This window comes from Triturus cristatus, chromosome 6, assembly GCF_964204655.1.
Source record: "Triturus cristatus chromosome 6, aTriCri1.1, whole genome shotgun sequence".
In the NCBI taxonomy this organism is placed as follows: domain Eukaryota; kingdom Metazoa; phylum Chordata; class Amphibia; order Caudata; family Salamandridae; genus Triturus; species Triturus cristatus.
The window spans coordinates 1467439942-1467452390 of NC_140589.1; the positions used below are offsets into that span (position 1 = coordinate 1467439942).

The window sequence follows — 12449 nt, forward strand, 5'->3', positions numbered from 1 at the left end:
GCACATGAGCTACACAAAGCCAGAAGCATCACACAAGAGCAGGAGGCAAACATGGAGTGACATATGTCATATGTACACTTCATGTCCTCTCCTGATACCCTTTGTGTGCGGTGCCCCTTGCTTGTTTTGATGGCCCACTGGGGTGCCCTGGTACACAGATTGGACACCATTCTGAAACAACGTTCCTCTTTCTATTGGGTCTCACAAACCCTGCTCACGAACAAACTAAAGATACACCTCTTTAAAAAGCTGTACATGACAATGCAGTAACAATTTACTTCTTTGAGATCTCTGTATCCCTCCAATCATGGGGCTCTGCAGTGGAAAGAATAGGATTATATCTATGATTATAATATCTTCATTGGCCTAATCCCACTTATTTTCAGGGAGACAAATGGAAGTACTGCAGAGGCCGGGCTTACATCCCCACTACCCGCCAAACAAAAGTAACATATTAGGGAGCCGCAGCCAACAGCCAACAGGTCACGGGAGCCGCGGGTCTAAAAAGTTTGGGAACCACTGGGTTAAGGAGAAACGAGGTTTACAATGCAGGATTTACACCGCGTGTTACAACGAAGTGCCATTTCTACGCTAGTCGTTACAACGACTTGCGCAAGATGGCGCTCTCGGATAAGGAATAGAATGATTTACTATTCCAAAACTTTCCCCAATGTTGCACACTGGAGTTGGAATAGTAAATCATACTATTCCAAAATCCAGCGCGCCATCTAGCGCGAACGACTTGCGTTCTAATGTTAGTGCGTTGTCACAATGCGGTGTTTGGAACGACTGCATTGTGTTTGCATCGCAGAGTAAAATCAAAGATGTAAAGAGACTTATCCATTAAGGAGTGCAATTGAGTGGGTGGTGAGGCTAGCATTCCAGTGGTTTTTAAGAGTGAGTATCATGAACAAATAGGTTCTCAGACGTCTTGGCCCACAAACATTCATTTGGCTAGCCCCCATAAGACCCCAGCTTGGTTAGTGACAATAATTTAAGGAGAGTGTCTCTTCGGTTTGGCAGCTACAAGAGGTTGACAGTAGCCTAGCCAGCAAGAATGGCTGCCAAAAACCTACTTACCCACCTAGTCCATCGTTAATGCATCAGTAGTGCACTTCTACTGGCAGCTGTGATAGGGGCTAGTATTAAACCTGCACACACCTCCCCTTCCCCATCTCCCTCTCCCCAGCACATAACCATAAGTGAAAGTTATAGTGTGATAACTACTAAATAAACGCAAAAATTAGAGGTGTTAAGTGAAAACCCTCCAGCCGCATTTAGACCTCGCTACATGCCAAGTGGTGGAGGGAGGCTATGGAATAAAGAACAAGCATTGGCATAGCCAATAGGTCTCGCCTTTGGGGCCTTATAAGTGTTTAGGCATAGCTATTGACTTTGCCAATGTGTTTAAGCTGTGCTGTAGAGAAGTGTGGCTGCTGTGCAACATGCTGAAAAATTTTAATTGAAAAAAAAAAAGGGTCAAGCATTTATTACTTTATATATGACCAAGAAGGCATGCGGTCCAACAGAACGACCATATTAAAAAATGTATGTACAAAAAAAAAAAAAAAACACATTTTACTTTTGTTCTTGCAATGCTGGCAACTTGTTTTTGCCTATTCCAATGGTTTGGTAAAGTTTTTTTTTTTTTGAGGGGCATAAGCAATTGGAGGTTGAATGTTGTGAACTAGTACCTGTATTATAACACTAGCAGCGGCCAGACGCTAGGGAAGAATCAACAGATGGCAGATTCCGAGAGCAGGCTGAGGTGGTGTTGAGGTGGTAGTGGTGGTGACTGGTGCGGAGAGATGCTGCTGCAGCGGCGGCCCAGAGTGACGCTGCAGCAGCAGCGGCCCCGAGTGACGCTGCAGCAGCCCCGAGTGACGCTGCTGTAACGGCGGCGCAGAGTGACGCTGCGGCGCAGAGTGAAGACTGATTTGCATATGGCTGGGTTCGAAACTGGAATGGCATGGTAAGCAAAAAACGATGGATTTAGGCCCATATCTCTGTACTGGGGTGAATGTATGACATTGTTCTGCATTCTGTCCATCAAAGTTGTTTTTGCATTTGTCACCCCGAGTGGGACGGGTATGCTCAGACGCGAGTCTCATGCTCTCCATGCCACTAGAACCAAGCTATCCTGGCTGAAGAGGGGTGAAACCCTGAAACCGGTCCTAGGATGCTTGTTGCCAGTCCAGGGAGGACCTGGCTTGGCAGTTCAGGCTAGACTGTTCCCATGAGGCAAAGGGTCAAGACTGATTTGCATATGGCTGGGTTCAAACTGGAACGGCATGGTGAGCAAAAAAAACGATGGATTTAGGCCCAGATCTCTGTACTGGGGTGAATGTATGACACTGTTCTGCATTCTGTCCATCAACAGTTGTTTATGCGGCGCAGAGTGATGCCGTCGTGGCACTGAGTGATGCAGAGTGATGAAAGGGAGTGAAAAAGAGAGAAATAAGGGGATGGAGAGTAAATTAAGGGGAGAGAAAGCGAGAGAAAGGGAGAGTGAGAAAATGAAGGGGGGGGGGGGGGAAGAGAACGATGCAATAAAAAATTAATACATTGCTAAATGCCTCTGCTTATGTCGCCTTGCCCTGTATCAGTTGCTTGTTTCTGGGAGGAAACAAAACAGTGCGCGAGGGAATTAGAAATGCTATCGTTTTAAAAAACATCCATGTAACAGATTGGGTCACAATAGATAGCTAATAATATTTTAAAGCACACGCAAAATAAAAGCTGTGCAGGAGTGAATAATGCTAATTTGCCATTTGCGCGCGCTGTAAAGCACACGTAAAATATAAGCCGTGAAGGCGTGATTAACGAATGCTGATGTGCGCGCAGTAAGGGTGCCCTCGAGCGATGCACTTCATTAAGACAGAGGAAAGCCAGATGGCACCTCTGCGTGCAACTGTACGTGTGACCGCACGCTCTAGGCCACTCAAAGCATGTGGTCGGATTTTTCAATGCCCACTTACAAAGTCTCGCCAGAGCAGCGCATGTGCTGGCTCAGGTGAGACCGAAAAAGGAGGCAGAAAGGTGTGGTACGAAAAGCGTCAATTCCCTTGCTCTTTCCTCAAGAGAAATTCTCCTGTACCTAGCACAACAGGATAGATTTTAACCAAGCTTATACGAGATGAAGAGGTCAGATACACCTTGTGATGCTTTTTTTTAAGCATTTAGGGGGTTTTGCAAGAAAACTATAAAAAAAAAAAAAAGTCAAGTGAAGTTTAAAATAAAAAAAGTACGACAAGTTTGAAAGTTGGGCAGCTATGTTGGCTTAGCCAAGGTAGTTAATAACAAAAAACGTATTGAAGGGAACATGATTCTCCTCAGTCAAATGCATGCTTGAAGACTAATAGTGGTCCTGATAGAAAACCTCAATTTAAAAAAACATTTATTTTTTTTAAAACATAAAAAAAAAAAATGGTATTTGCTGATCCATATATCGATCTTGTGCGCCACTTCTATTGGACAGGAGTTTGTGGATAGCAAAAATAAATAGCTTTAAATTCTGAAAATCTTAGTGCCACTGCATGTAACCAAAGGCAGTGCACATCTTTTCAATGGTTAGTGTGAAATGTTAACTACAGCCTTTACCAACAATCTTCAAGTTAAGCTTTAGTAAGCAAACCTTTTAACTGCATATTCCTTCATGAACCCAGTGGCAGCCGGTGGATTCCAAAACGTAGGGGGCCACTGAACGAGTGAGCAAGCAAATGCTCGCAGTCTATCAAATTGTGTCTATTGAAAAATAGTGTAGTAAATCAAATGTAGCTGCCTCAAAGCGATACACGGTTGACATCTAAACAAAAACGTTTAGACAGTCAGTTTAGGGGGGCATGAATATCAACATAGCAGCAATTTAAATCTGTGCTTCAAGAAATTAATATCAACACATACACAGCTCATGACACCAGTAGTCCTTTTATACATCGATCTTTGTCGAACAAAATTCAAAGTTCTACTCATCAAGAATCTGGTAAACTGCACACAAAAAAAGTAAATTGTGCAGTGAAAGGAAGGCTGGCCAGGCTGCTGTGCTAATGGCGACTCCTGCTCCATGGCTCTACCAGAGGCAGTGGGTGGGGAAGTTAGGTACTACGAAGCTTCTGCTATTGCAGAAGTCCTGCATTTCTACCCTAAGGTCTTTCAAGGACAACTCAAAGTAAGATTCCTAGCAGATAAGAGGAGCGCTCCCATAGCAAGTAAGGGCAGCATCTCTTAAGTAGATCTGCAAGTATCTTTCCTAGGTGCAGACCAGCCTACTAAATTATTGGATATTTCTTGGACGAAACAACATGTATTCCAAAATTGCAGTGCGTATTCAAGATGGAAACGCATGTATTTTCAGAGCTCATCGGATGATGTTTGGAGAGGAAAGGGGCGAGTGTCCAAAACATATCTACACTCAAGTTGATAAAACCTTTCCTCCATTACTAATAGCAACCCTGCCTGATGCACCTACGTAATCAAAGCTAGCAGTCTTGCATAGGGTGGCCACTAATGCAAGGTTGTCTATACAACACTAATACCAGTAGCTCAAGAAATTTTTTTTTTGTATACATTAGTAGGGCTTGTTACAAGAAAGGTTGGAGACCCCTGCTCTAAACAGTCTTGGCTGATGTACTGTGAGCAACCAGCTGCCCTTCGCCTTGAACTGCTCAGAGTGCTCATTCTCTATACATGGGAGGGCAACACCCCCTACACTCTTTAACACCAGCCAACAGTGCATAAACCATACTCTACGGAGAAGTATCTTTTCATGGCATAGCTACCCCTTCACCACCACCAGTCTTGTCAAGCAGAGTAAATGGTTTGAATTATCCGGGTTTTGGCAACCCCACCATCATGGGGGCCTTTAGCTCTTCAGCCTATCCTAGGGAGATAAACTGTGAAATGGTCTTCAAGTGAAGTCACCATCATATGCTTGTGAACCCACTTAATCTTCACACATCAGTTTCACACACAATCCTGAGCCTAGAACTGGGGTGCATTCCAGCCTATGATATATGCTTTGTTGGCCAGGAGTCTTACTCGGTATCATGATTAGCGATTGTCTCAAGTGTAGCCCTTAACTACAGCTGGATACTTCTCCAGGACCAGTCTCTGGTCTGTTTGTCCATGCAGGCCTGAAGACCCTGGTGAACCTTATTCCTTCGCTCTGTGCTATGACCTTGCTCTTAGGGTCGCAATCCATACATGTAGGATATACGCCCAGCTCCACACTTTGCTATGCACATTTGTTCCACCGCTCTAGGTAGATACCTCTGAATCAACCAAAGTTCTTGCCATGATCTCACTCAGTAACCTCAGGGAATCATGTGCTTATCCCCCCACCTTTTTCTATTTATTTCCTCAGACATCAGGAATAGCGCTTGAAGGAGGAGTCTAACAGGCAAATATAGGGGTGTGGGGACTCCTTGCTATGTCACATGGCTTGCAGTAGAGGCCATATGAAAGCTGAAGGGCAGAGAGACCCTCACACACTGGAGCACAGCAGGCATAGACACTTTAGGAGACCTTTACAGGGATGGTGTACTATGGACGTTCGAGGCTCTATCGGATGACACAGATTTACCTGTAGGACAATTCTTACTACACACCTCCTTAGTGAGAGCCCGGTTGATTCTTTGGGGAGACCGAACAGAGACCCCAATGCATTTATTAATACAATATCTGTATGTCATGGGTGCAGGGTCAGACATAGTACATTGGCTGGTGACAGCCCTACTTGCGCCCACGTTGAAGCTGATGACATCCCTCCGTACCAGCTGGGAGGCAGACCGTGGTCGACCCTGGACAAACAAGGAATGGGAAAATGTCTTGGCCTACCACAGGTATATACCGAGAAACTCCAAATTCAAATTAATACAAACCTACACAGGGTGTATCATTCCCCTGATAAAATTAACAGCTATTTCAACATTACTACCACCGTGTGCCCGTGCTGTAGGCAGTCGGACGCGGACCTACGGCACATGCTGTGGTCCTGCGGCGCCCTCCAAAATTGGCATGAGGTCACCACATCCCTAGCGCTCTGCAGAGATACAACCTTGCCACTGTCCTGGGAGGTTTGCATACTGGTGATTTACGCAAGAACAAAGAAAAAACAAAGTAACGTCACGGTTTAAAGAATTGGGGTTGATAGTTGCGAAGTGCCTGCTTACAAAACTATGGAAACATCTAGACCCTCCTGCGCTGATCAGCTGGGAAAGGCAGAGAGCACAACACTACATAGGAAAGAAACGGCAGGGCTCTGCAAATTCCCCAATGCGCAGCACTGGGACAATATACTTTCCTCACTCACCGGGGATAGCACTGATGGCGCGGATGACACCCACCAGGCCAACACATAATGGGCATGCCAGCGGCCATATTTCATGGGAGACGCGATATTAGCAGGAGAGACTTCCCGTCTGTCGGGAACTACAAGTTGTCCTCTGATGTGGGGGAATCACGTGCCCTCTTTGCCGATCAGACCGCACGCCAACACTCTACTGCCCCACTGACATCTTTACAAGTTCGTGTCTTGATCTGATGCACTCCCCCACTGCGGTGGCAATTATGCGCAGCCCTATATGCGGCCCAGCGAAGAATATTACAATTCTCAATCAATGACAGCCTTTTTATTTTTTTGTGGTGGATTGTTAGGAGATGTTTATTGGAAAACAAATGTCTTATTGGTGTACCCCCATCCTCTTTCCTTCCTTTCTATTGCGAAGTATTACTGTTGGGGATATAGACGACTACACGGATTTCCACTACGCCTTCTGATGACGTAAAGAATGTATATAAACACACAGTTTAAGATCAACAATGCAGATACATGGTACCAGCAATTACCATTATTCGCTAGAAATAATGCAGTAACATTGAGCAGGAGAACATGACATGGCATAGTGCAAGTTGCTGTATTTATGATGCGAGCGTTAAGACGTGCAGTACCTAGGCCTTAAATCGAAGCAATAATCTATGCACAGATGTCATATGATTGTACTACAAAGATTTCCATATGGTTTTCCATTTTAATTATTGTGTATTATCATGAAAATTGTAATGTGAAGGAGAGCAATTATTGTAAGGAACAATAAAACCAAAAACCAATAAAGATATTTAAAAAAATAAAAGCTGAAGGGCAGGAATCTTGTTCCCTCCCACTCCTTATTTCGAGTATGCTCATGTGTGCCGCAAGGTACCCTTTGATATAAAAGCAGTCATAGGTCTCTCAACCATTGAGACAAATTTAAAGAAAACCTCAAATTACAAACTGCATGCATTACGCCACTTCTGATGTGTCAAGTCCAGCCAATCATAATTAAAATAGGGAAGTCACCCCAATTGAGCCGGCCCATATGTTGTAAGCAGTTGGTAAAGCGTTTTATAGTTATTTCAGAGGTAACCGAGTAGTGTTTTCAAAATATCCTTTGGTTGAATATTATATACATCTTTAAAAGAAAATCTTTTTGGCGAGTGGTTATATCACGAACCAGCTGTCAGGAGGTTTGTGTGAGGGATAATGGTTTGCAGTTGGTCATCATTTCTTTAAGATCCGGTTATTCAGTGTTAGTTTGTTACCACATAACTGTGCTGCTCCACAAAGCACCGTAAGATTTTGCTTCAGATGTTTCCTAGTGTATTGTGGTTCATAGTTTTGTATTGCTGAACGTACATTACATTTTCATGTACACCAAAATAAGATCCAGCTGTTAATGCAAAGGCAACAATTTGACCAGAAGTCAAATCGCCAGAGTTCTCAATTTGATATCTCCTTGGTGGTTAGGTTTACAACCAAGGCTAAACCCTGCACATTTGGGAAGTAAAGGAGTGGCAGGGTGCAAATAACAATTTTAAGGTAGGGGAATAAAACATTTTTTTTTTTTTTAAATGTAAAAGTGTTCCCAGTTTATGCAGGATTGTCACGTATTCTAGACTGCAAGATGGGATCTATTTTGTTATTTGCATTCTCGATGAATTAATCAGATTAAAGTACAATAAACCATTTACTATAAACAAAAAACTAAATCAAACACCAAGTTATTTATTTCACGGAGGTTGTTTTTGAACAATCATTAATATTACAGTCATAATCTTGATGCAATCTTTGAGATAATTGACCTTGATAGTTTAAAATAGTTCTCTCCAACATATGGTCATGTGCTACTGTAGGTTTTAAAGACAACATTTAATCGTCTGGGCATTTAAGTGCTTTTCTGAAACTGGACTTTCATTTAGTCAAGCAGTAGCAAGGAATTCAAACGCAGTGTCTTTCTCCTCCACCAACTCTTTGGCTGTTAAATCCATCTTCTCACGAGAGAAATCATTGATCGGTAGCCCTTCAACAAACGACCAGCCTTTATTCTGCATTGAAAGAAGGTAAACCAGATTGATAACTAGAAAAACATCAAATGAGTCCAAAAAACATACATGTCTAGTCCAAGAAGTTGCACAGTATCCAAATCACACAGCGCATGACAAAATAAATAAAAAGCGTTAAAAACTGAATAAGGAGAACTCGTTCCATTTTTAAGCAGTGTTTAATCAAACTTCAGTGAAATGGGGTCTGAAAACCTGGTAGTTTGACCAGGTGGGAGAGACTAAGGATCTCCAGTGCATGGTTACTAGACCTACATTTAATGGCAAAAATGTATCATAAAAATCCAACAAGTTAAAATGATACAATGAAAAGTGGGGATGGCGAGTGTCCAGCACCAGGACAGCTTAGACAAAGTTGATACAAGTAATATACTACAACCTAAATTACTTCGGTGAAGAAAAACCTGAATGCCGGGGTTTGGGGCATGGATAAAAACGAAACAGTCAAACCTCAATGCCTAGTTCTACAAATGAGGACCAGTCTATTTTTTGGCTAGGCAGCTCTGCTTAGAAAGGTACACAGTACCCAGTCGTCAGCTCATTTTTTTTTAAATAACCCACCTTCGTGCAGAATGAAGATTAACAGTGGATTTGAAGCCAGGGGCCGGGCAAAGCAATTCATATGTAGCTTGGTTCCTGCATCACCCAAATATATGTATTGCCATTTTACATTCACTATGCTATAAAACAGTACAGCAGGTCATCAACAATATCAGGTTACATTTAACCAGGGCATACTGAATAGATCAGCAGTAGTATCAGAAAAGAGTGGAACGAGAGTGAAGCTTGAAAAGAAATTTGCATATGCATAAACATATCCAAACCCTACCCTGCTATAGCCTTCAAGAAACTGAGTAATTAGGATGAGTAAGAGACCAGAATAATGTAAATAAAGGAAAAATCATATTACAAAGTAAATTTTAAATACAGGGACTAAATTATACCGAAAGTACTAGAAATAGAATCCCATCACCCACTACTGAACAAGTGCAGGCACTAGTCTTAAAAATAAACAGACTCGAAACTTCGGGAGGCAATTAGAACCAATTCATCAGCACATCTGAACAGTGACTGATAAGCTAATATTGTTTAGAATCAAACAAAGAAAGCTTCATACAAAATAAAATGTTTCATCAGATTTTAGATCACGCTGAGCAAGTTGTGGAAAAGATTTAAACTTCAAACCACACAAGTAATTCACCTTGATAGTCACAGGGAACGAATAAACCAAATCCTCAGGGATGCCGTAAGAATTGCCATCTGAAATCACTCCCATGGAAACAAATTCTCCCTGAAGGAAAGAAAAGGCAAGCCAATTAGGATAGAAATAGAACAATTTCCAGAAGGTCGAACATCATTAAAACTCACAGGAGGAGAACTTGGCAGGTGAATCTGAAGGTGAACAACATTAGTGAATAACTGTTGGGAAACCCCATCGTCCCATTTCACTGGCTATGGACGATGTATCAACAGTTTTCAAAATAAATACAGCAAAAGGGGATTTCAGTATAACTGGCAATAGCATATTGGAAACTTGAAACATTTCAGGTACTTAGGACAACAACCACAAAATGTTGACAGCAAAGAAAAAACACACACCAGAAACAATTTCTAGTCTATGAAAGCACAGGAATGTGTCAACATGAAACAGTAAATGCGCTGTGCAATTGTAGTGTTAGATTCCATCGCAGTTGGGTACAGAAGTTGGTTTTTACAACTAATTTAGGAAACAAATAACCACAAATATTGTTGCTAACCTTCTGAGGAGGATTAACAGAGTTTCTTCTAGAAGAGACAAGTTAATGTTGGTATTGCGGAAAGGGCCTAGACCAGTGGTTCTTCACCTGTGGTCTAGGGACCCACGGGTGTGCGTGATGTCCAATTAGGAGATCCGTGACTGCTTTAAAAAAAAATTAACCAATACGTTTATATAAAAAGAAAAATGTTACGTTGAAAATGGTAAAATGTTCTGTAAACGGGAAATAATTTTAAATTGGAAGCTAAATATTAAGTCAATATCCTGAGATTGGCTTGTGGCAGTAGAGAGTACATCAAAAAGAATATAGTATGGATGATTTGCTTAGATTTATAAAAGCTCCCACCTTATTAAAATTGTTTTATATTTGTGAATTAAATAAAATATTTAATCATTTAGGTGTTTGATTAAGGCTAGTGTCTGTATTTTTTGTATCATTTCACAGTTCGAATAATTAAGAATGCTTATGCTGGGAAGAATCAGTGGGGGATCCTCAGACTTCAAATTATAGTTAAGGGGGGGGTCACCGGGTTCCAATAATGATTATGTCGTAACGTATTCGCATTTAGTCCAATTTGTTTTATTAGTGTAAATAGTAAAACTGGCCATGAGCCAACGCGTTTTCATTTGACCAAGGAACTTCATCATGGTTTAATACATTGCGTAGAATATTCTATACTTTCTTCCGCATTTAAAAATCAAAAATAGTAGCTCAGGAAGTCACCCCACAAGAAGGGTCAATCAAGTCGCATCCCGGCTTGTAATTAGGGTCTTCTGTATCCCAACAACGGAAAATTCATGAACTTTGGAGTTGGCTCATTTGCCGTGGTCCGGTATGAGTCTTGACAGAAGTGACCCATCATTCAGCTTTATCTAAACCCATGGATCTGTATGCAGATTTATCAGCAGGATTAATAGGGGCTGTGGCAACCCTCAACTGTAATTTGGACCATAGGCTGTTGTGATTCAGATGGTCAAAGGCTGCCTTGTAATCTATAAAACATAGGTGTAGGGACATCTTTGCAGATTCAGCCTGGTCCATTAGCATTGCCATAGTTAGTACATTTGTAGTTGTCCCAACTAATTTTGCAAATCCAGTCTGATTTAATGAGATTACAGATTTCTCAATGGCCCATGCCTGGAGCTCCTCTAGTAACATTCCGGCAAATAATTTTGCCTCATTATCCAGGAGGGCCACTAGCCAATAGTTTTGTGGTATAAACTTGGTCGGTCTTGAAAATTGGTGAAATAATTGATCCGCTCGAGGAGCACTGCAAAATGTTCACAGAAAAGAAGTATGTTGAGTGGTTCCAGCGCTGCTGCCCAAACACTTGCCTCTTGTTTATAAAGTGCTAGTGGTATTCAGTTTGGGCCTGGGGCCCCTTCTCTCCTTCCCTTCCTTATTTGCCGTTTGATGGTACTAATTTAGCTCCTTGGAGGGTTCTCAGATGGTAGATCTTCCTCTAGTACTGTATGGTTACACGCAGCCCAGGCAAGGTTGGTTGTTACGCCTTCTGAAATATTTTGAGTTCCTTGACCCCAAGCCATGAGTTCAGTATCTAGGTGAAAATGGGACCAGAGAATTTACCCACGATTCCTCCGAAACATTAGAAGAGATTCCCTTGTGGGCAGGACGGATTAATCGATTTATAGTTCCCCAGAATCTGGCGCTATTACTCTGTTTGATGTAAGCATGTAATTTTGCCCAGAGATCATCCTCCGCAAATCTATGTGTCTTCTCAACAGCGCCTTTTGCTTTTGTAGTAGTTGTATTTTGACATTTGGCTTGCAGCGAAGTGGTCTCAATGTGCAATAAATAGACGTTTTAGAGCTGGATTTCTTTTTGGGCAATTTGTGACAAAGGCTTCATGCTGCTACAACTCTGAGTTGGTTTAATCCTGGTTGCATATGCTGCCATAGTTGTAGTAAAGTCCTCCCATTTCTCAACTTCACTTGATCAGTCTCGATTCAAAGTTCTGTTTTGCGATTTCCAACATCCTACGATCTGCGGCTTGCATGAACTTAATTCTTTTAAGATTGGTGGTATATTCTGATCCACGAGGAGCCGAAGGCTGTTCAAACACGGGGAGAATTGTTCTAAGCGTAATTTCTTGAGGCCGGTGGTCACCATCAGAAACAGATCTAGGGAGATGAAGGTGTAGTCCAGTATTGTATTAATTTTTATTGAGCTGTGTTTTGTTGGAGGATAGTCCCCGGCAGATCTTAAATTTATTGCTCTGCGGTTAAGATTTTCCAGTGCCTCCAAAACTAAGTGTCCATCCTTAGTTTGTGGTTTCCCTTGCAGTGGGATGTCCCA

The 12449-nt window shown here is 42.0% G+C and overlaps 1 protein-coding gene across 1 annotated transcript in view; it reads right to left on the reverse strand.

The window, feature by feature from the left end:
* Positions 1-8021: 8021 nt before the first annotated feature.
* The window catches only part of MDH1 (malate dehydrogenase 1), a 73932-nt gene continuing 69504 nt past the window's right edge, over positions 8022-12449 (reverse strand). The window contains exons 8-9 of the mRNA XM_085612552.1: positions 9578-9667; positions 8022-8361 (exon numbers count right to left, since the gene is read on the reverse strand). Coding sequence (XP_085468678.1) covers positions 8236-8361; positions 9578-9667 — 216 coding nt within the window. The 3' untranslated portion in view covers positions 8022-8235. The remainder of the gene's footprint in view (positions 8362-9577; positions 9668-12449) is intronic.